General features: G+C 42.4%; 1 protein-coding gene across 3 annotated transcripts in view; it reads right to left on the reverse strand.

Moving 5' to 3' along the window:
• Positions 1 to 273: 273 nt before the first annotated feature.
• The window catches only part of LOC130302034 (uncharacterized), a 147,347-nt gene continuing 123,343 nt past the window's right edge, over positions 274 to 24,277 (reverse strand). For 2 of the 3 annotated variants that reach the window (XM_056551663.1, XM_056551664.1), the window contains 3 exons: positions 13,346 to 13,408; positions 12,095 to 12,142; positions 274 to 2,067 (listed from right to left, as the gene is read on the reverse strand). In XM_056551663.1, the coding sequence (XP_056407638.1) occupies positions 1,846 to 2,067; positions 12,095 to 12,142; positions 13,346 to 13,408 (333 nt within the window). In that variant the 3' untranslated portion in view covers positions 274 to 1,845. Of the gene's footprint in view, positions 2,068 to 10,391; positions 10,598 to 12,094; positions 12,143 to 13,345; positions 13,409 to 24,277 lie in introns of all 3 variants that reach the window. The other variant, XR_008852373.1, reaches the window with a different exon arrangement.

The raw sequence follows: 24,277 nt of genomic DNA on the forward strand, positions 1-24,277 counted from the left end.
CCTCTCCTGTCTGATAGTACTCCTCTGTGCTCTCTCCTGTCTGATAGTACTCCTCTATGCTCTCTCCTGTGTGATAGTACTCCTCTGTGCCCTCTCCTGTCTGATAGGACTCCCCTGTTCTCTCTCCTGTGGGATATGACTCCTTTGTGCTCTCTCCTGTCTGATAGGACTCCTCTGTGCTCTCTCCTGTATGATGGGACTCCTCTGTTCTCTCTCCTGTCTGATAGTACTCCTCTGTGCCTCTCCTGTGTGATAGTAGTCCTCTGTGCTCCCTCCTGTCTGATAATACTCCTCTGTGCCTCTCTTGTCTGATAGTACTCCTCTGTGCTCTCTCCTGTCTGATAGTACTCCTCTATGCTCTCTCCTGTGTGATAGTACTCCTCTGTGCTCTCTCCTGTCTGATAGTACTCCTCTATGCTCTCTCCTGTCTGATAGGACTCCTCTGTACTCTCTCCTGTCTGATAGCACTACTCTGTGCTCTTTCCTGTCTGATAGTACCCCCCTGTGCTCTCTCCTATCTGATAGGACTCCTCTGTGCTCTCTCCTGTCTGATAGGACTCCCCTGTTCTCTCTCCTGTCTGATATGACTCCTTTGTGCTCTCTCCTGTCTGATAGGACTCTGCTATGCTTTCTCCTGTCTGATAGCACTCCTCTGTGTTCTCTCCTGTCTGATAGCACTCCTCTGTGCTCTCTACTTGCTGATAGCACTCCTCTTTGCTCTCTCCTGTCCGACAGTACTCCTCTGTCCTCTCTCCTGTCAAATAGTATTGCTCTGTGCTCTCTCCTGTCTGATAGGACTCCTCTGTGCTCTCTCCTGTTGGATAGTACTCCTCTGTGTTCTCTCCTGTCTGATAGCACTCCTCTGTGTTCTCTCCTGTCTGATAGCACTCCTCTGTGCTCTCTCCTGTCTGATAGCACTCTTCTGTGCTCTCTACTGGCTGATAGCACTCCTCTTTGCCCTCCCCTGTCTGACGGTACTCCTCTCTCCTGTCAAATAGTATTCCTTTGTGCTCTCTCCTGTCTGATAGGACTCATCTGTGCTCTCTCCTGTCTGATAGTACTCCTCTGTGTTCTCTCCTGTCTGATAGCACTCCTCTGTGCTCTCTCCTGTCTGATAGTACTCCTCTGTGCTCTCTCCTGTCTGATAGCACTCCTCTATGCTCTCTCCTGTCTGATAGCACTCCTCTGTGCTCTCTCCTGTCTGATAGCACTCCTCTATGCTCTCTCCTGTCTGATAGCACTCCTTTGTGCTCTCTCCTGTCTGATAGGACTCCTCTGTGCTCTCTCCTGTCTGATAGCACTCCTCTGTACTCTCTCCTGTCCTATCAGACACAGAGGAGTGCCTGCCCACCCTCACTTACTGCACTTTGTCCATGTATGTGCTTCAGCTTGGACAAAGCCATGATTTTATAAGCCATGAATTCTATAAAAAGTAAATACAATTTTCTTATGAAGTATGTTAGAAAGGTTAATGTTTTGCCAAGATGTACAACATGTAAAAAGATTTCGAATCTGATAGTGCCCATTTAAGAGTGGCCTGAAGTCAAAATGGTTGGAATGCAGAATGTTTTGTATACATCTTTATAGATTAGACGCTTTACTCTGTTGTGACCATTGTCTGAAGATTTTCGAATAAAGAAAAGCTACTTTTAACTGCATCCCGAGTGCTGGGCGATCTTTCCTTTTTCTACACTAGTACCTGGCCGAGGGTGGGACCGGCACATCTGTGCACAGGCGGTGCAGCTACTCCGAGAGGTGGTGAGTGGTGTACGAATCTACTCAAGCAACATCTTTATAGTTATTAATTATTATACATTGCAAATATGTATTTAACCTTCTCATCATTTATTTCCTAAGATTTGGGAATTTCATGCGTCCATCTACAGGCTTTCCGATAATTCTTTCCTTGTAGGCTCTCCATGTTTGCAGGGAGGCGTAGCATTCTCTGATCTTTGTCTCTGTTGGAAAACTGTTCACCAGCTCTTGTGCTATCTGTCTAGACTTGACAGGGGCTTCAACCAGGAAAAGTTTTGATGGAATAAAAATGCAGTCAGCACCTTCACTTATCTGTCAAACAAAAAAAATGTCATTCAAAAACATCCAATTCACTTCTCAAATTGTCTATTCCTTTGTGTAGTACTTGTGTAGTCCTCACTTTACTGTTATTCTCTTTTCTAGTTATCAATGATATCATTGTCCACTGCAACTCTTTGTGGTAATGGTAAGTATTAAACACTGCCACAGATTGTTTTCAAAATTAGCTTTAGAAGTTTATGGTGTAAACTAATTCTGCTATTTCTAGTGATCTTTTTATACGTCTAGACCAGGGGTCTCAAACTAGTGGCCCTCCAGATGTTTCAAAACTTCAATTCTCAGCATGCCCAGACAGCCGTTGCCTGCAGCCAATGGCTGTCTGGGCATGCTTGGAGTTGACGTTTTGCAACATCTGGAGAGCCATTAGTTTGAGACCCCTGGTCTAGAGGCATAAAGGTTTTACCATCATCACAGACAGGGATTCTTTACTGTAAGAGCAGTGAGACTATGGAATTTTCTTCCACATGATGCTGTGATGTCTGACTCAATATCCAAGTTCAAGGGGGGTCTGGATGTTTACTGGATGTAAAATATATAATTTTACAGGTTATGGATAGTAGATTTACAGTATGTGGAAAGAATGTTGATCCAGGGATTTATTCTGATTGCCATACTGGAGTCGGGAAATAATTTTTCCTTTGTCATGGAGCAATTGGCATCAGTATCATGGGGACTTTTTGCCTTCCTCTGGATCAACACAGTAGGGTTTTAGGTTGAACTCAATGGACTCTGTTACTATGTACTCTATGGACTAGTATATGTGGCAGTTGTAGCTGTCAGTGGTATGACCTACTATTTGCTTCTCGAAACGTTTGGCTATGACGGCAGTCATAGCCAAACGTTTTGAGACTGACAAAAATGTTTGTTTTCACAAAGTATTCTGCTTTAGTGTTTTAAGGTCTTTTAGTAGATGTTTCCATGATATACTAAAGTACAATTATAATAATTTCATAAGTTTAACATTTTATTGACAAATACATCATGTACCAACATTTTGAGTGCTGACCCTACTTTTCAAGGCAAAGGCAATTTGCCCTGGTATATCTGGGCCAAATCCTGACTGATGCCAACCCATTCTTGCCTAATCAGGGCTTTCAGTTTCTCACACTTTTTGTGTTTTTGTTTGTCCACCCAATTTGTAAAGATTTACCACAGGTTCTCAATGGGTTTGAGGTCTGTGGAGTTTCCTAGCCATTGACCCAAAATGCTTATGTTTTGTTCATTTTGGTGATTAACCCCTTGGGGACGGAGGGTTTTTACACTTTTGTTTTTTCCTACTTATCATAACCCTTTCAATTTTGCACCTAAAAATCCATATGATGGTTTATTTTTTGCGCCACCAATTCTACTTTGTAATGACATCAGTCATTATACCCAAAAATATACGGCGAAAAGGAAAAAAAATATTGTGCGACAAAATTGAAGAAAAACGCCATTTTGTAACTTTTGGGGGCTTCCGTTTCTATGCAGTAAATTTTTTGTTAAAAATTACACCTTATCATTATTCTGTAAGTCCCTATGATTAAAATGATACCCTACTTATACAGGTTTGATTTTGTCGTACTTCTGGAAAAAATCATAACTACATGCAGGAAAATTTATACGTTTAAAATTGTCATCTTCTGACCCTATAACTTTTTTATTTTTCTGCGTTTGGGGCGGTATGAGGGTTCATTTTTTGCACCATGATCTGAAGTTTTTAGCAATATCATTTTTGTATTGAACAAACTTTTTTGGATCCCTTTTTATTCATTTTTTCATGATATAAAAAGTGACCAAAATACGCTATTTTGGACTTTAGAATTTTTTTGCGCACACGCCATTGACCGTGCAGTTTAATTAACAATTTATTTTTATAATTTGGAAATTTCAGCATGCGGTGATATCACATATGTTTATTTTTATTTACACTGTTTTTTTTTTTATGGGAAAAGGGGGGTGATTCAAACTTTTATAAGGGAAGGAGTTAAAGGGGTACTACCGTGCTGACAACCTATCCCCTATCTAAAGGATAGGGGATAAGTTGCCTGATCGTGCGGGGTCCCGCCGCTGGGGACCCCCGCGATCTCGCACGCAGCACCCCACTCTCATCAGGCCCCGGAGCGAACATCCGCTCCGGGTCTGATGACGGGGTCGGTGATCGTGACATCACAGCTCCGCCCCCGTGTGACATCACACTCCGCCCCTCAATGTAAATCTATGGCAGGGGGGAGACAGCTGTCTCGCCCCCTGCCATAGTCTTGCATTGAGGGGCGGAGCTTGATGTCACATGGGGGCGGAGCCGTGACGTCACAATACTCCAGCCCCGTGATTGGCAGTCATCAGACCCGGAGCGGATGTTCGCTCTGGGGCCTAATGAGAGCGGGTGCTGCGTGCGAGATCGCGGGGGTCTCCAGTGGCGGGACCCCGCGCGATCAGGCAACTTATCCCCTATCCTTTAGATAGGGGATAAGTTGTCAGCATGGTAGTACCCCTATAAATGATCTTTATTCACTTTTTTTCCCCACTTTTTTTTGCAGTGTTATAGCTCCCATAGGGGGCTATAACACTGCACATACTGATCTTTTACATTGATCAATAGTTTTTCATACAAAACCATTGATCAATTATTGTGCCGCTTTACTGCTCATGCCTGGATCTCAGGCACTGAGCAGTCATTCGGCGATCGGACAACAGGAGGCAAGGTAAGGGACCCTCCTGCTGTCCTAGAGCTGTTCGGGATGCTGCAATTTCGCTGCGGCTATCCGGAACAGCCCCATGAGCTAACCGGCAACATTTTACTTTCACTTTAGATGCGGCGTTCAACTTTGAACGCTGTGTCTAAAGGGTTAATAGCCGCGCGCTATTAGTCACGGGTCCCGGCCGTTGCTAGGTGCCGGGCCCAACCCACTATGAGGTGGGGCCATGGCGTGGCCCCGAGTTATAGACAGGGAGTGGGCAGATGGCGTACAGGTACACCCTCCGTCCCCAACAGGTTAACAATGCTTTATCAAGCATTATGGAGCACCATGTCACAAAGCAAAAATATTAAAGGGGTACTCCTGTGGAAATCATTTATTTTTAAATCAATTGTTTCCTGACAGGTAAACAGATTTGTAAATTATTTGTATATAAAAAATCTTAATCCTTCCAGTACTCATCAACTGCTGAATGCTTCACAGGAAGTTATTTTATTTTTTTTATTTTTGAATCTTTTCTGTCTAACTACAGTGCTCTCTACTGACACCTCTGTCCATGTCAGGAACTGTCCAGAGCAAGAGAAAATACTCATAGCAAACCCATACTGCTCTGGACAGTTCCTGACATGGAAAGAGGTGTCAGCAGAGAGCACTGTGGTCAGACAGAAAATAAATTCAAAAAGAAAAGAACTTCCTGTGGAGCATACAGCAACTGATAAGTAATAGAAGGATTAAGATTTTTTTAATAAAAGTAGTTTACAAATCTGTTTGACTTTCTGGCACCAGTTGATTTAAAAAAAAAAATGATTTCCACTGGAGTCCCCCTAAATGGCTTGGTAAACAAAACATTGAAATTGTGTGTCCATGGCCAGAAAACTGCCCAGATCTCAATCCCATAGAGAACCTATGGTCAGTCTTCAAAAAGTGAGCACTTGCTCCAATCATTTCTATGGTAGTGCTGAAGAAACCGAGTTGTGTACTATAGAAATGAATTGAGTCTGTGCCATCTGCAGCATATGCTCCTTTCAGAGGATCGGAGTCCCATTCAGGAGATCACGGGGGTCGCAGCAGTCGGATAAGTTGTATATCACTTGACAACCCTTTAAAGGGTTACTCCGCTCCCCAACATTGAGTTCAGAATGCTGTGTGCGGGCTTCTGTGTTCACGCCTGCCCCCTCATGACATCACGGTCTGCCCCTTAATTAAAGTCTATGGTAAGGGGACGCCCCCTCCCATAGACTTGCATTGAGGGGGAGGGACATGATGTCACATGATGATGTCATGAGGGGGTGAGCGTGAACACGGAAGCCCGCACACAGCGTTTGGAACTCAATGTGCCGGACACTGGGTAGCGGAGTAACCCTTTAAGTCTTTGCACACTTGTATTGTATTTGTCAATAAAAGTTTGGAATCTTACATTTTATTTCATGTTATAACAATACTGATCACTGTGTGTATTTACAGTTAGAAAATAAATGTCAAATAACTAATGGTTTCATAGTCTTAAAAATTGTTGTACCTGTCAAAAATCTGTAACTATGACAATCTAAATGCCTAAATGAAAATGTCTTGTTTTAATCCGTTTCAGCAGACAAATACAGTTGAAAGTAATGATTGATGCAGAGAGGACATCAGTTATACAAGTTTTAGCCATCTAATGAATACATTCAGTCCACTTTCCAAACTTAAATGTTAATTTTGAAGTACTCGACAGTCTGGCAAACCATACTAATAGGTCTGCAAAGTTACCATATACAGTACGTTCAAAAATCAGGCCCATCAGAAGTACACCATGCGATACGTCAGCAACCTTTTTTGTCAGGTTACTAATGTATATCAACTATCCAACTATCGTGTGAAGAAGAAAACAAATAGGCCTCATTACCACATGTTAGCGAATGCGTTTAGCTGAAACCACACTCCCCATGTGTTCACCAATAGCCCTGCAATATCAGCAACATTGTGCGGCCATCGTTGAACACAAAGAGGCATGGTTTTATCCACACGTGTTCATGGTCATGTCAAAACATTTCCTAAAGTCTTATGTTTTTACCAATTTTTCAGCAATTATTTTTTAAAATCTGAACTACCTCTTACACATTTGGAGAGGTTAAAGTAGCCAAACCAATGAACAAAGAATTGTGGGAGTAAAGTACATGAGCGATGGACATCAACAGGACACGAAGAGGACCGGGAAATAAGATTGGAGAAGCTGTTTGTTAAATTTATACAGACTCCACAAAAATACAATGCCATCACTCAAGCTGTGTCTCGCTGTATTTTCATTTCTACCACATGTTGAGCTGTTGCTTTTGTTGCACCCATCAGCTAGTTTAATTTTTTTTACACTCAATTGAGGTGGCTTTATTCCGGGCCTCACACTGTTTACTCTTTTTTTTGTCTCTGGTATGTTCATGTACTTTGACTATATACAGGTTTTGCTTTATACTATTGGCATATTGCTATTAGCACTTTATATGCATAGGCATACTTATCGTTCACTGCCTTAATGTATGTATTGGGTTTGCTGATTTATTTATGCACTACATTTTACTATTCATAACAACTGTCTTGCTAATATATATATATATATATATATATATATATATATATATATATATATTAGGGATGCACCGATATATCAACGGCCGATACATATCGGCCGAAAATAGCTATTTCGGCAAAATGCCGAAACAACTAAAAATGCACAATCCACAGCACAAGTTACAAACACTGCCAGTGGCAGAGGCACTCGTGGGGGGGTGCAGGGGGGGACGGCCGCACCGGGCGCAACATCTGGGGGGGGGGCGCGCTCTCCGGGATAGGAATACTTCTTTTTATGTGCCCGGGCCGGCTCCCGTGTGTGGCTGCAGACGGGGGCCGGCCAGAGCATATAAAAACTAATACTGTATACTAAAAACCAGGGGGCCTCCAGCTGTTGTGAAACTACAACTCCCAGCATGCCCGGACCGGCAAAGTCTGCCCGGGCATGCTGGGAGTTGTAGTTTCACAACAGCTGGAGGTCCCCTGGTTTTTAGTGTACAGTATTAGTCTTTATATGATCTGGTCGGCCCTCGCCTTCAGCCACACACGGGAGCCGGCCCGGGCACATAAAAAGAAGTATTCCTATTCCGGACATCCCTGTGTCCTGAAAAATCTTTTCGGGACATAAGGATGTCCGCCTGTCACTCACCATTCCCCGCGTCCTCCTGCGATCCTCCTTCGGTCCTTCACTTCTCCGCCTCTCCGCCTCTATGGTCGTACGCACGGGACGTCACTGACGTCCCGTGCGTACAACCATAGAGAAGCAGGAGGACTGCAGGATCATCGCAGGAGAACGCGCGCTGGCTGGGGCCTGGTAAGTGACCGCGTCATCTTCTTGAGTGTTCCGGTCACCGCTCCTCCGGTCTCGGCACCTACTGCTATGGTCCATAGGCCATAGCAGTAGATGTGACCCCGGGTCGGAGGAGCGGTGACCGGATCACTGTGGGGGCAGCAGTACAGATATACAGCCTCCAGCCGTACACTGTATATGGCTGGAAGCTGTATGTCTGTGGGGTGGGGGGAGCTGCCTACTATTGTGGGGGAACTGCTGACCTAATGTGGGGGGTAGCTGCCTACAAATGTGGGGGGGAGCTGCCTACAAATGTGGGGGGAGCTGCCTAATATTGTTGGGGTGGAGCTGCCTAATATTGTGGGGGAGCTGCCTGATATTGTGGGGGGGAGCTGCCTAATATTGTGGGGGGGAGCTGCCTACAAATGTGGGGGGAGCTGCCTAATATTGTAGGGGAACTGTCTACTATTGTGGGGAACCTGCCTACTATTGTGGGGGAACTGCTGACCTAATGTGGGGGGAGCTGCCTACAAATGTGGGGGGAGCTGCCTAATATTGTTGGGGGGAGCTGCCTAATATTGTGTGGGAACTGCCTACTATTGTTGGGGGGAGCTGCCTACTATTGTGGGGAACCTGCCTACTATTGTGGGGAACCTGCCTACTATTGTGGGGGAAATGCTGACCTAATGTGGGGGAGCTGCCTACTATTGTGGGGGAGCTGCCTACTATTGTGGGGGAGCTGCCTACTAATGTGGGGGAACTCCCGACCTAATGTGGGGGAGCTGGCAATCTAATGTGGGGGAATCTAATCTAATCTAATGAGCGGAGCGCTGCATTTTACCAGAATACGGGGAGAAGTCATTTTTGGTATCGGTTTCGGACGGACATTTTTTTTTTATTTCGGTTTTGTTTCGGTAATTTCCATTTCAGTGCACCTCTAATATATATTATACAAAAGCTAGGACAAGAGAGTTACAACATATATTTAAAAAAAAATATATATATATATATATATATATATATATTTTTTTTTTTTTATTTATTTATTTATTTTTTTATTATTATTTTTTTTAAATATATGTTGTAACTCTCTTGTCCTATCTTTTGTCTGCAACCAGTTGGGATAAACACAGTGAAATATCAGCCGCAGTTTATTTTTTATTTTTACATATTTGGGACTGTCCTAGACAATAGACAACTTTGTTATCAATACTCGAAACTACAGAATCGAAGCTTATGCTTGCTGCCAAAATCTGATGAAAACACTTAGGGTTTACATGTGTACTTAATTTTATGTATTTTTTCAGTAGATATCTGAAGCTGATCCTCAGATTGTTGTCAAAGATATGCAGTGGATTTGCAGTTTGCAGTGCCATGGATTGACACAAGAATAATCCAATATCATTAATTGTAGTTAATCCTTAACATTTCAATGTGGAATCAGTGGCAATAAGTACCGCGGTACTTACTGTACATTTTGCTGTGGACTGTTGCACGTAGATTACTGAAATGTTCTATTCATTACTTTGAAGGGGTACTCCTGTGGAAAACTTTTTTTTTTTAAATCAACTGCTGCCAGAAAGTTAAACAGATTTGTAAATCACTTCTATTAAAAAATCTTAATCCTTCCAGTACTTTTTAGGGGCTGCATACTAAAGAGAAATGCAAAAAAGAAATGCATTTCCTCTGATGCCATGACCACAGTGCTCTCTGCTGACCTCTGCTGTCCATTTTATGAACTGTCCATGTTTGCTATGGGTATTTTCTCCTGCTCTTGACAGTTCCTACAATGGACAGCAGAGGTCAGCAGAGAGCACTGTGGTCATGACATCAGAGGAAATGTATTTCTTTTTTGGATTTCTCTTTATTATACAGCCCCTAAAAAGTACTGGAAGGATTAAGATTTTTTTTAAAAGGAGTGATTTACAAATTTGTTTAACCAGCTCTGGTACCAGTTGATTTAAAAAAAAAAATAATTCCACGGGAGTACCCCTGTAAGGACAGCTATTGTGTTTTGTATAAGGATTGAAAACAGCACACACAAAGCAGATCATACCCTTAATATAATGATTTTTTTTTTACATTTCATGTTGAAAAGTGAATACTTGTTGGTTTATAGCACGACTACATTTTTCATAAAACAAAGTCTTTGTCGTGTAGTTTATATATCATATTACTTAATGTTTATCAGACAGTGCTAACTAAATAACCTTTAAATGTAAGTGTTAAAATGACAGGGCGAGCACACTGGAGATCTGGCCATTCGCTGCCACACTAATTCTTACCAGAAATGAGTCCCAGGGGATCTCATTATTTATCAATATAGCAATTAAAATATTCAGTATAGATGGTTTGAAGACATTTGTGGCTTCCGGATCTCAGTAATAATGTTATTAAAGTGTGCTTGCTGGAAATTCGCATTGCAGAATCACTACAGCCTGACTTCTCTGGACCGGTAATTCTCTTCAGTACTTTTTCCTATGTTAAAATTCTACATGTGAAAAAAACAACAAAACTATTGATAGGCTTAGGCTAAGTTGTATGCAAAAGCATGGTAGCAACATGACTTCTTTTTCCTATAAAAAAAAAACCTCAAATAACCTTATTTTCATTTTTTGTTCATTTATCACAAATTTTGGGTAACTTTATGTTAAGCTACAGCAGTAGTCTAATAAGGAACTAAAACAATTAAAGGGGTCTGCCCATCTGAAGAAGGTATATAGGATACCAAGCTGATCATTGGGGGTCTGATCATTGGGGGTCTGATTGCTAAGACCCCTATGGATCCCGAGCACGGGACAAAATTGTCCCCAGAATGAATAGCAGTGCTGCATATTATATAGTTACATAGTTTGTAATGCAAAAAAGAAATACATCCATCTATTATCCTAGAGTGTTGATCCAGAGGAAGGAAAAAAAAAAACATGAGCAGAAGTAAATTTTTCAAGACTCATTTTAGAAAGAAAAATTTCTTTATGGACTCCAAATCTGTCAAAATAAATCCCTGGATCAATGTTCCACCCCAACAATCTAGGTATTATAACCTGTCATAATATTAATCCAGGTCCCTTTTGAACTCTTTTGTTGAGTTCACCATGACCACTTCCTCATGCAGAGAGTTACATGCAGAGAGTTACAGTCTCACTGCTCTTACAGTAAAGAACCCCCGTCTGTTCCAGTGTAGAAACCTTCTTTCCTCTAAACCCAGAGGATGCCCCCTTGTTATAGATACAGTCCAGGGTATAAATAGATCATGGGAGAGATCTCTGTGCTGATCCCTGATATACGTATACATAGTTATTAGGTCATCCCTAAGCCTTCTTTTTTCTAAACTAAATAACTCTAAGTCCTCCCATTCCCCGTATTATCCTGGTTGCCCGTCTTTTTACCCTCTCCAGCTCCACTATATCTTTCTTGTACACTGGTGCACAGTACTGTACACAGTATTCCATGTGTGGTCTGACTAGTGATATGTACAGAGGTATAAATTTCTCCTTGTCATGTGCATCTATGCCCCTATTGAAGCACCCAATGATGTTACTTGCCTTGGCAGCAGCTGCCTGATACTGCTTGCTACAGTTAAAGTTGCTGTAAACTAAAAGTTCTTTTCCATGTCAGTTGTCCCCAGTGCTTTCCCATAAAGCCCATATTCCCAGCATGGATTTTTCCTCCCCATGAACATAACCTTACATATATCAGTGTGGAATCTTACCTGCCCTCCGTTCTTATGATTGGTGGGGCTCCCATCAGTCTAACCCCCACCAATCAGCTGGGGATAGGGACAACTTTCAATCTCTGAATAACCCTTTTAATTTAATGAATCATACTAAACATTGAGTGATTTCTGGTCCTGTTTACTTTTGTTCTTGTGTTTTAATTTATTCAAAAAATGTATCTAGGTTTTGCCATTATATGCATTATGAAACACATGAAGATTCATCTACAACCTGAACAAAGTGTTAAACTTTCTGAAGTCATAAGTTCTTACCAGGCTAAAACGTAGATTAGAGGACCTGAACATTGTTTCTGCCAGTCCCTGTAAATGAATAAAATATTATAAATTACAACCTAACATGTATGTAGTAGAATTAGTATAACATACAGTACCTTATTTTATTTTATTTTTGAATTTTTTTTTTTTTAAAGAAAGGGCATAACTGAATGAATTAAATGAAGGGGTGCTCATAAATGTAATTAAATGTAAACAAGGAGAAAAGAACAAGTGAAATACACTAAGTAATGCCCACCCTAATAAATCATACTATGCGTTCTACGCAACTTTCTCAAAGAAACCACAATGTACTCTCTCAGACTTGTTTTCTTCAGTGATTGCCATGTGATCACATGTAGCTATGTAGTTATTCAGTATGTGCATGTGTACACCTCTATTTTTAATAGTCTTGTCTTAAGTTGGCCATATAGTGAAGCTTTAGGTGCATAAGAAGCCATGAAGCTTCATGGTAACTATACTCTTACCTACTTTCTAATATGACTTTGAGATGCACTAACAAAGCATAGTAGGGCTCTTCTCTTTAGTGATGGTCCACTAAGCCAGTTACTAAGTGAGGTGGGATGCCACTGAGCACGCCATCACATAAGAGAAGAGCTCATCTCAAGAGTGAGCAGAGGACTGAATGACATCACAGTGGGAGCCTTGAAGCAACGGGGTAGGCAAGCATATGCCTTGGGGTTGTTTTCATGCCACCCCCAGCGCTATAAAAAGCAGTTTCAGAACCTGGATATCCCCTTTAAAAAATCATCATTCCAACTATGAGATATGTGGATTCAGTATTTGTCTGACAATTCAGGGAATCAGTCAGATGGGTGTGACCTTAATTTTAATTAAATAGACTTACAGGTAATGGGAAAGAACATAATTTTAATAATTGGAGTAAATATCAGATAATGGGCAGGATTATAATCAGGGGTGACTGTATAATCCCACCCATCAAATGATATTCCCTTTTATTTAAAAAATAAAGGTAATGTTTTTGAAAGAGAAATATAATATTTCAAAAATTTGTATGTAATTATATATGTGTTGCAATAATAAAAATTGTTTAAAAAAATAAATAAAAAATACATGAATAAATAAAGGTGTGTGATAAGGGCACCCTGAACTATTTATTTATAAAATTGGGTTGGCCACAGGTCCTCTAAAAATATAATTTACTCTTAAAAAATGAATTGTGCTTTGAGTATTTATAAGAAAATTGGAACTAAAACAAACTAAACTCACAAAGATGCCTCCACGTTCCAGAGTCCCAACAGTAACAAATCGAACTGATGGTAATGGGCTCACCTATAAGACAATAGGATATGTGCAACAGTTGAATGTCATACATTTAGCATGATTCATACCGCACAACAGTAACGGCATTTAATATCATAGTTTATAATTTATCAAAACCTGTGCAGAAGAGAAGTTGACCAGTTGCTCATCTTTGATTGTTTCTTACATTTTTCTAGTAAAAGAAGCAGTCTAAATGGTTACTATGGGCAACTGCACCAGTCATGAAACATTTTTTTAGACCTTACCACCATTTTTGTTGCCCATCTTTGGACCCTTTTGAACACAATTTAACTCTACTCCAAACATAAATGGGTATTCTAGTGCCTTTTCCTTCTAATCCTTTGTTCTTGTACAATGTGTATCCAGGTATGGCTATTCCGCAGTCTTCACAATCATTGAAGCATGTCTTTGTTTTCTAACTTATCTCTAGCTGCCATTATCTTGCAGAGCTTGTTGCCTTAGCTACGAGAATTAGTACACATCAAGAACATTGCTATAACATTTTGCTTTATTCCTAACAACAATATTAAATGCATCTACCTCACCAACAACCACAGTTTTAGAAATGCCAACAGTACTTTATACGGTACGGAGTACTTATCGGTAAGAACAGAAACACTATGTCTGCATCCATCACATAATGGCAAAACTCCTTAAAAGACCCCCTACTATACCATACTAACATTAACATCACTGTCTGTACCACACATTCTGACATACGAAGTGCATTGTTTTTCTCATCAGTAAAACCTTTAGAAAAGAATTGGACATGACTTTTTACATAGCTAATGGATGAAATTTTGGATTTCACTTTGTATTCAGTAAACAACAAGGACATTTCTGCAACAATATTCGGCTTCTGGGCCCGACTGCCATTAAAATGACCCAAACTAAAGTAAGAACTCAAGATCCGTTTGCGTTGTCATTGGCCATATGCAGTAAATACTTCTACAATGCTGCTGTTACTCTGTGATTTTTAATACTTGCTGTTTTGTTATTGAGCAATTAGGATGTGCTAACAGTGGCAAGTAGAAAAAAAACACAGGTGAACATAGACATGAGACATATTTACTGCATATGGTCAACTGCAACACAACTTATGTTTTTACCCTAGTCAATCCATAGGGATCTATAATGCTGTTAGTTCAGATCACTAGCCAGAACCTGCAGCTCTAATACTAGCTGAGTATGAGCCCATATTACACTCGTGTGAAAGTAACCTAAATCTTTCTAGGGCAAATTATTTGTGCCAAGATGTGTCACAAATTCAACTTATTCTAATTCAAAAAATTCAAACACAAATTAAAATTATTCTTACTTGCAACCTTAACATTATTTACACCATGTCCTTTATCTTTATTGTATGAGGCACCTGGGATATCCTCATAATGACTGAAGAGTAGAAACTAAGGAGTTTAGCCCAGAAATGTTGCCATCTAACCAGTCAGAAATCAGCAGCAGCCAGATAAGTGATCCTCTCACCAGCACAGACCTCTTTAAGAATAAGCAGTAACAAGAAGTACTCAGAGTACTCACCAATACAAATCTAAGCTCTTTTCGGACTTCTGAAATTTTTAAAACCACGCACTTTGTTGCGATGCACTCACCAGAGTAAACACACAGCAGGGCAGTATTGTGCCACATGGCAAAACTGGATACAATTTACTATGAATTGCCATGGATTTGCAGCAAGTACAGGTGAAGAATGTGGTTTTAAGCTCTGGAATTTGCTGTAAATGGAGTGTAGTTTTGACATGTTAAAATAAGGTTTTGTTCACACTTGCAGTAGTTATTTCTGTTGCTTTTTTATTTTTATTTTATTTTTTTGTCATAGGATCAGCACAATGAAAACAACAGAAATACCAAGAAATATATATACCAAGAAGTACCAAGATCTATTACATGACACCAACAGTGCCCTGTGGTGCCAACATATTTTAATGGGGGTTTGTCGGGATGAGTTATATCTAGTATTTTAAAAGACAGAATAGTGCCACATTTTTATGGAATCTACAACAGAGTCTCCTAACAAAATCTCAGTCACAGATGTTAAGAAAACCCTTTAGGAATTTTGGATGAATATGTGAGCTCTGGTACTTAGAGAGTACCTGTCACCAAATAAAACTTTTAATATGGTGTTCCTTATGTAATTAGAAGACACTTTCCCATTCACTTGCTTTTAAAATTATCAACATAAATATGTTTAAAATGTAATAGAAAAAACGGCCACTAGGTAGCTCTGTTCTGTTCCCTACCACAATTAATACAGTGAGTTTGGTTTCCTCTCGGCCTGGCAGGAGACCAAACTCAGGAAGTGCTTCTCTGCAGTGAGCTTGATTGACATCTGGACAGGACCTCATTGACCGCTGCACAGAGCCTCAATGAAACATGCAAAGAGCCTCAATGAAACTTGCATAGAGCCTCAATGAAAGCTGCACAGAGCTTGAGGCCTTCTATTCATCACATCACTGCAAAGATGTGAGGGTGGAAGTGGTCCCCCAGCAGGCTCCAGTGATGTCACGCCTGCCAAGAAACACCCACTTTCTCCTGCTGGGAGATTGCACTATGTGAGCAAGAAGATAGGTAAGATACAGAGCTTTTTAAAGCTCTGAAAAGGGTGGGAGGGGTATTAGGAGTAGTTAGGAAACATAGCCTGAGTTAGTTTAGAAAAGTTTATTTGATGACATGTACTTTTTAAGGCACCAGAACCATTTATGCACTGAGCAGCATTCAGACTATGAAGAAGCTGTGCTCGCTTTATAATCTGCAAATGGCAGCTGCTATAAGCAGGCATGTACTTACAGTCAATGACGGAGTGCAGTGATCTTGCCCTTCTCAATCATTAACCCCTTAAGTGCTGGGATCAATAGCGATCGTGACACTTAAGCTCCATAATGACAGTCTGGAGGTCCGCTTACCTGCTCAGTGCAGGTCCCAGGTCCAAAGTGCTAATAGAGCACGGTTTGTCAGGCTCCATTAGTACACTGCTCAAAAAAATTAAGGGAACACTAAGATAACACATCCTAGATCTGAATGAATGAATTAATCGTATGAAATACTTTTGTCTTTACATAGTTGAATGTGCTGACAAGAAAATAACACAAAAATTATCAATGAAAATCTAATTTATCAACCCCTGGAGGTCTAGATATGGAGTCACACTGAAAATCAAAGTGGAAAACCACACTACAGGCTGATCCAACTTTGATGCAGGGGGAAATTTATCATTAGATGTCTATTGTAGACACAGATTTACCCCTTTACACTGCTTGTCTAAATTACACTCTTGCTCAGAATTTAAAAAGGTTGTGCACTTTGATAAATCTTGTGCAAATATAGAAATGCCCCCCTCGCTGTACCATGCACTCCTTCTCTACCTCACAGGAAAAGTGGATGTAGGGATTTAGTTCTATTGCTTTGAGGCCAGGATTCCATTGAGGTTTTTTGTCCATCAGCAAAAACGCCCGAAAAACTGTCCCAGCTTTTTCCTGCGTTTTATCAGTTTTTCTTTTTTCTTGTGTTTTTGCTGATGTGTGGAAACAAACAAATTTAGATACGTGAATGTGGAGGACTATGTCAGATTTGGTGGATTGCGATGATGAATAGCGTGAACAAGGGCAGTGGGGGGAGTTTTTTTTTAAATAAATAAAATTTTTCAATGTGTTGTGTTTTTTATTATTGACTTTTCGTGGCTTAGTAGTGGAATCCGGTCTTATTGACGGAGTCCATTACTAAGCTGGGGCTTAGCATTAGCCCCCAAAACAGCTAGTGCTAATCCCCAATTATTACCCTGGTACCCACCACCACAGGAGTTCTGGGAAGAGCCATTACAAAAAGGCCTGGAGCATCAAAAATGGCGCTCCTGGGCCTAGGCGGTAACAGGCTGGCGTTATTTAGGCTGGGGAGGGCCAGTAACAATGGTCCTCGCCCACCCTGGTAATGTCAGGCTGTTTCCTGCTTGGTTGGTATCTGGCTGATACTGAAAAAATGAGGGAACCATACACTTTATAAAAATAAAAAAAAAACGCATAGGGTTTCCCCTATTTTCAGTATCAGCAAAATGCCAACCAAGCAGCAATAGCCTGAGGTTACTAGAGTGGGCCGGGACCATTGTTATTGGCCCTCCCCAGCCTAAATAACACCAGCCTGTTACCGCCTAGGCCCAGGAGCGCCATTTTTGACGCTCCGGGCCTGTTGGCTCTGGCTCTTCCTGGCACCCCTGTGACAGTGGGTACGGGGGTAATAATTGGAGGTTAGCGCTAGCTGATTTTGGGGCTAATGCTAAGCCCTGGCTTAATAATCTATAAGAGAGCTTCCACTACTAACCCTGAAAATGTAATTATAAAAAACATGACACAATGAAAAAAAAATGTATTAAAAAATAAACACTCCCCCAAAGCCCTCGTTAACCATTTTATTGAAAATTAAAAAACGTTGGTCATCGTCGCAGTCCACCGAATCTGACGTAGTCCTCCTCATTCACGTATCTGAAATGAGAAGAAAAGAAAAACAAGAAATATGGGTTAGTACATTTTTTGCGCTTTCCCTTGGGAAGAGCGCACATAATGCAGCGTGTTCATAAACAGGGAGGCTCCAATTGTTGCTAAACTACAACTCCCATCATGGGGGCTGTAGTTAAGCAACAGCTGGAGTCTACCTGTTTGGGAACACACTGCTCTGTACCCATTATGCAATACACATAATGTGAACAGAGATCTGTCCCTCTGCCCTTGGACTACTACTTCTATCATGGGACAAGCTCCTGTATACACTGTCATAATTCATAATCCCCGCCACCGGGAGACGGGAGCTCTGATTGGTGAACAGCTATTGACCAATCAGAGATCCCATCTCCCGGCGGCGGGGATCATGAATTATGACAGTGTATACAGGAGCCGGCGGGGAACGCGATGTAGCCACATGTACCGCCGGCTTGTTAACTTAAATGCGGATCGCAGTGGGTCTCTGTAGAATGACCCGATGCGATCTGCACCTCAGCCCCTGGACTACAACTCCCATCATGGGCAGAGTCTGTCCATGACGGGAGTAGTAGTCCTATAAAGTCCCGCAGCCGTGGGATGTGCAAGTGCCATCCCTCAGCAACGCCGCGGTACTACAACTACTCCCATCATGGGACAGACTTTGTCCCATGATAGGAGTAGTAGTCCAAGGGCAGAAGGGCAGATCGCAGCAGATCATTCTCTGGAGATCCGCTGCGATCCGAATTTATTAACTATACAAGCAGGCAGCACAAGCAGCTACACTGCGCTGCCCGACGGCTTCTATATACAGTTCTTATAATTCATAATCCCCACCGGGAGACAGAAGCTCTGATTGGTTAATAGCTTTTCACCAATCAGAGCTCCCGTCTCCAGTCGGCGGGGATTATGAATTATGAAAGTGTATACCGGAGCCGGCAGCAGCGCAGTGGAGCAACATGTGCCGCCGGCTTTTACAGTTAATAAATGCGGATCACAGCAGGTCTCTGGATAATGACCCGGTGCGATCTGCACCTCAGCCCCTGGACTATAACTCCCATCATGGGCAGAGTCTGTCCATGATGGGAGTAGCAGTCCTTACTGTCCCAAAATAGACATTTTGGTATGTGGTGCGCAAGAAAAGTGCTTTTGCGAAATTTTTTGCCAAAAAAAAAAACCGCACTTAATAAATTTGATTCTACAATAGAAAGTGCTCTATGGTAAACTTAACTGTAGACATGGCCATGAAAAATTCTATCAGATATTGCGCAAAAAAAATGTTTGTGTTAAAAAAAAAAACCAAAAAAGCTCTATATACAATGATAAATTCCCCTCAATGTCCTTAAAACAACTCAAAATGAGGTTCAGTAGTGTGTGTGTGTGGCCTCCACGTGCCCGTATGTCCTCCCTACAATGCCTGGGCACGCTCCTGATGAGGTGGGGGGATGGTCTCCTGAGGAATGTCCTCCCAGACCTGGACTAAAGCATCCGCCAACTGCTGGACAGTCTGTGGTGCAACGTGGCGTTAGTGGAAGGAGCAAGACATGATGTCCCAGATGTGATCAATCAGATTCAGGTCTGGGGAACGGGCGGGCCAGTCCATAGCATCAATGCCTTCCTCTTGCAGAAACTGCTGACACACTCCAGCCACATGAGGTCTAGCATTGTTTTGCATTAGAAGGAACATAGGGCCAATCGCACCAGCATATGGTCTCACATGGGGTCTGAGGATCTCATCTCGGTACCTAATGGCAGTCAGGCTACCGCTGGCAAGCACATGGAGGGCTGTGGAGCCCCCCAAAGAAATGCCACCCCACACCAATACTGGCCCCTCGCCAAACCGGTCATGCTGGAGGATGTTGCAGGCAGTAGAATATTCTCCCGGGTGTCCCCAGACTCTGACACGTCTGTCACATGTGCTCAGTGTGAACCTGCTTTCATCTGTGAAGAGTACAGGGCGCCATTGGCGAATTTGCCAATCTTGGTGTTCTCTGGCAAATGCCAAACGTCCTGCACGGTGTTGGGCTGTAATCACAACCCCCACCTGTGGACATCGAGCCCTCATACCCCCCTCATGGAGTCTGTTTCTGACTATTTGAGTGGACAAATGCCCATTTATGGCCTGCTGGAGGTCATTTTGCAGGGCTCTAGCAGTGCTCCTCCTTGCACAAAGGCGGAGGTGGTGGTCATGCTGCTAGGTAGTTGCCCTTGTGCGGCCTCCTCCACATACTGGCCTGTACTGGCCTGTCTCCTGGTAGCGCCTCCATGCTCTGGACACTACGCTGACAGACACAGCAAACCTTCTTGCCACAGTTCACATTGATGTGCCATCCTGGATGAGCTGCACTACCTGAGCCACTTGTGTGGGTTGTATACTCCGTCTCATGCTACCACTAGAGTGAAAGCACCGCCAGCATTCAAAAGTGACCAAAACATGAGCCAGAAAGCAAAAGAACTGAGAAGTGGTCTGTGGTCACCACCTGCAGAACCACTCCTTCATTGGGGGGTGTCTTGCTAATTGCCTATAATTTACACCTATTGTCTGTTCCATTTGCACAACCGCATGTGAAATTTATTGTCCTTAGTGGACAGTGTGAATTCACAGAAATGTAATTGACTTGGAGTTACATTGTGCTGTTTAAGTGTACCCTTTATTTTTCTGAGCAGTGTAGATCACTGATAATAATAATAATCTAATAATTGCATGTAAAAGTCCCCTATGGGAACTAAAAAAGTGTGCATAAAATAATAAACTGAATTTTTTTTTCTTAAATACACAAACCCCCCCTCCAGCTTCGCCCCCCCCCCCCCCAAAAAAAAAAAAAATTCAAATATATATTTTTTTTTTAAACCCACATATTTTGTATCACCACTTGTGGAAATGTCCAAACGATTATAATATAATGATATATGATCTATTACGGTAAATGCCCAAACGTGAAACTGAAAAAAACTACTGATCACAGTGCAAAATATTTGTCACCATGCAGCACTGTGTATGGAAAAATAAAAAAAAGTTATAGGGGGTCAGAATTCAGAAATTTGAAACACACTTATTTTGTTTAAAAAGTTTGACCTTTTTAAAAACAGCACAATATTAGAAAAGCTATGTTAACATGGGAATCGCAGAATAAAGATTAACTCCTTAAGGACGCGGCTCATTTTCACCTTAAAGGGGTACTCCACCCCGAGACATCTTATCACCTATCCAAAGGATAGGGGATAAGATGTCAAATCGCCGAGGTCCCGCTGCTGGGGAGCCCCGGGATCGCCGCTGCGGTACTGCGCTATCATTACTGCACAGAGCGAGTTTGCTCTGCACGTAATGACGGGCAATACAGGGGCCAGAGCATCGTTATGTCACGGCTCCGCCCCTTGTGATGTCACGGCCCGCCCCCCTCAATACAAGTCTATGGGAGGGGGCGTGGCAGTCGTCACTCCCCCTGCCATAGACTTGCATTAAGGGGACAGGCCGTGATGTCACGAGGGGCGGAGCCATGACGTCACGCTGCTCCATCCCCTGTATCGCCCGTCATTACGCACAGAGCGAACTCACTCTGTGCAGCAATGATAGCGCAGTGCCGCAGCGGCGATCCCGGGGCTCCCCAGCAGCGGGACCGCGGCGATCTGACATCTTATCCCCTATCCTTTGGATAGGGGATAAGATGTCTAGGGGCAGAGTACCCCTATAAGGACACAGCCCTTTGTTGCAAATCTGACCACTGTTACTTTATGCATTAATAACTCTGGGATGCTTTTATCATTCATTCTGATTCCAAGATAGTTTTTTAGCGACATATTCTACTTTAAGGGTATGTTCACACTGAGGAATTGGGTCGGAAATCACGCTGAAGATTTCCACCCCAAAATACAGTTTTTTTTCCGCTCAGAATTAGCAACGATTTCGCGCGGAATTCACGCAGAAATTGCGCAGAATTCGTGTGGAATTTGTGCGGAAATGCAGGTTTCTTGCAGCGGAGAAGAAGAGGAGGAGTATCAAGAGTGGGAGGAAGAGTGGGAGGAGTTCCAGTGGCCATTTCCACAGATTGATTTCTCAAAATGGCTGCTGAATAAAAAGTGGGAGGAAAGTGGGTGTAATATATGTATTTTTTTAATTCATAAATACTCCTCTTTTTTTTTTCATGTGGAGATTCCGCGCGAATTCCACGCGGATTCCCCACGGATTCTGCATGGAAATGCTTCTGACTGAAAAAAAAAATAACATTCATCTCTATGGGAGAACGACGCTGATTCTGCCTGAAAGAAAGAACATGTTCTTTCTTCAAGCTGAACATACTTCCTCGTCAGAATTCTGCTTGAGGAAATTCCTCAGTGTGAACTGAGGGGCAGAAATTCTGTACAGCTCTATGGGGTTTTCACTGCTGAATGATTTGGAGAGGAAAAAGTGAGCAGAATTACTCGTAGAAATTCCTCTCCAATTCCTCAGTGTGAACATATCCTAACATAGTGGTAAATTTTCATCGTTACTTGAATCCTTTCTTGATGAAAATTTTTTCCATTTTTTGAACTTTGAAACTCTCTGCTTGTAAGGAAAATGGACATTCCAAATAAATTATATATTAATTCACAAATACAATATGTCTAGTTTATGTTGGCATCATAAAGTTGACACCTGTGGGGCGTAAATGCTCACTGTACCCCTTATTACATTCCATGAGGGGTGTAGTTTCCAAAATGGGGTCACATGTGAGGGGGGCCCACGGTTCTGGCACCATGGGGTCTTTGTAAACGCACATGGCCTTGAATTCCAGCCAAATTCTCTCTTCAAAAGCCCAATGGCGCTCCTTCTCTTCTGAGCAATGTAGTTCGCCCGCAGAGCACTTTACAACCCCATATGGGGTATTTATATACTCAGAAGAAATGGGGTTACAAATTTTGGGGGGCTTTTTCTTCTATTACCCCTTGTGAAAATAAAAAATTTGGGGTAACACCAGCATTTTAGTGAAAAAAAATCAAATTTTTCATTTTCATGTCCAACTTTATTGAAAATTTGTCAAACACCAGTGGAGTGTTAAGGGTTACTATACCCCTTGTTACGTTCCGTGAGGGGTTGTAGTTTCCAAAATGAGGTCAGACGTGGGTGTTTTTTTTTTTTGCGTCTATGTCAGAACCGTTGCAACTATCAGCCACCTCTGTGCAAATCACCAATTTAGGCCTCAAATGTACATGCATCCGCAGATCACTTTACACCCACATATGGGGTATTTCCATACTCAGGAGAAAATGTGTTCCTCACCAGTGTGCCTCCAGCTGTGGCAAAACTACAACTTCCAGCTTGCACGGTCTGTCAGTCCATGCTGAGCGTTGTCGCTTTGCAATAGCTTGAGGCACAGTATAGAGACCTCTGCACAATGATCTCCAGATGTTGCAAAACTACAAATCTCAGCATTCCCAGACAGCAAATGGCTGTGTGGGCATGCTGGGAGTTGTAGTTTTGTAAGATCTGAAAGGCCACAGTTTAGAGACCACTGCACAGTGATCTCCAAACTGTGGCCCTTCAGGTGTTGCAAAACTACAAATTCCAGCATGCCCGGACAGCAAATGGCTGTGTGGGCATGCTGGAAGTTGTAGTTTTTCAAGATCTGAAAGTATCGCTAAACTGTGGTCCTCCAGATCTCCAGGCCACTTACCCTGATCGCCACCGCTGTGCCGCCGTTGCCATGACCACCGCCACCGCCGGATGACGTCATCGCTGCTGGATCTGGTGAGCTGCACCGTTCCCCCGCTCTGCTCGGACACCCATGGGTAACCCCCTTCTGTGATTGGCTGGTCACTTCTGATAGATCAATCGCAGGTATAGGAGGGGTGGCACCCCTGCCACCTCACTCCTATCCCTTCAGGGGGAACGGGGCTGTGTCGAACAGCCCAATCCCCCTTATTTTCCAGACTTGCAATCGCCGAAAATCGCTGGCCTGAATTGACCTGCGATTTACGGCGATCGCCGATATGGGGGGGGGGGGGGTGGTTCAGGACCGGGATGTACCGGGATGCCTGCTGAATGATTTCAGCAGGCATCCCGGTCCGGTCCCCGACCGGCTAGCGGCTGGGACAGAAATACCCACGGGCGTACCTGTACGCCCTGCGTCCTCAAGAGGTTAAAGTCTTTTTTTACTGGAAAGTGAACTCCGTAAAAACAAAACCTCCAAAAATTGCGGCTTTCTTTTCAAATTCCGCCATACATTTTATGGTAAAATGAAAGGTGTCATTCCAAAGTACAATTGGTCATGCAAAAATAAAAATGTCTCTTAAAAGATGAGGAGGAAAAAATTAAAAAGGCAAAAAAGGAAAGAGCACTGGCAAAAGGGTCTGTGTCCTTATTAGTTAAATAGAATTTGAAGTAGTTGACACCGCCATCATAACAGGTACCAACACAAACATA

Source organism: Hyla sarda, chromosome 1 (assembly GCF_029499605.1).
Source record: "Hyla sarda isolate aHylSar1 chromosome 1, aHylSar1.hap1, whole genome shotgun sequence".
Taxonomy (NCBI): Eukaryota; Metazoa; Chordata; class Amphibia; order Anura; family Hylidae; genus Hyla; species Hyla sarda.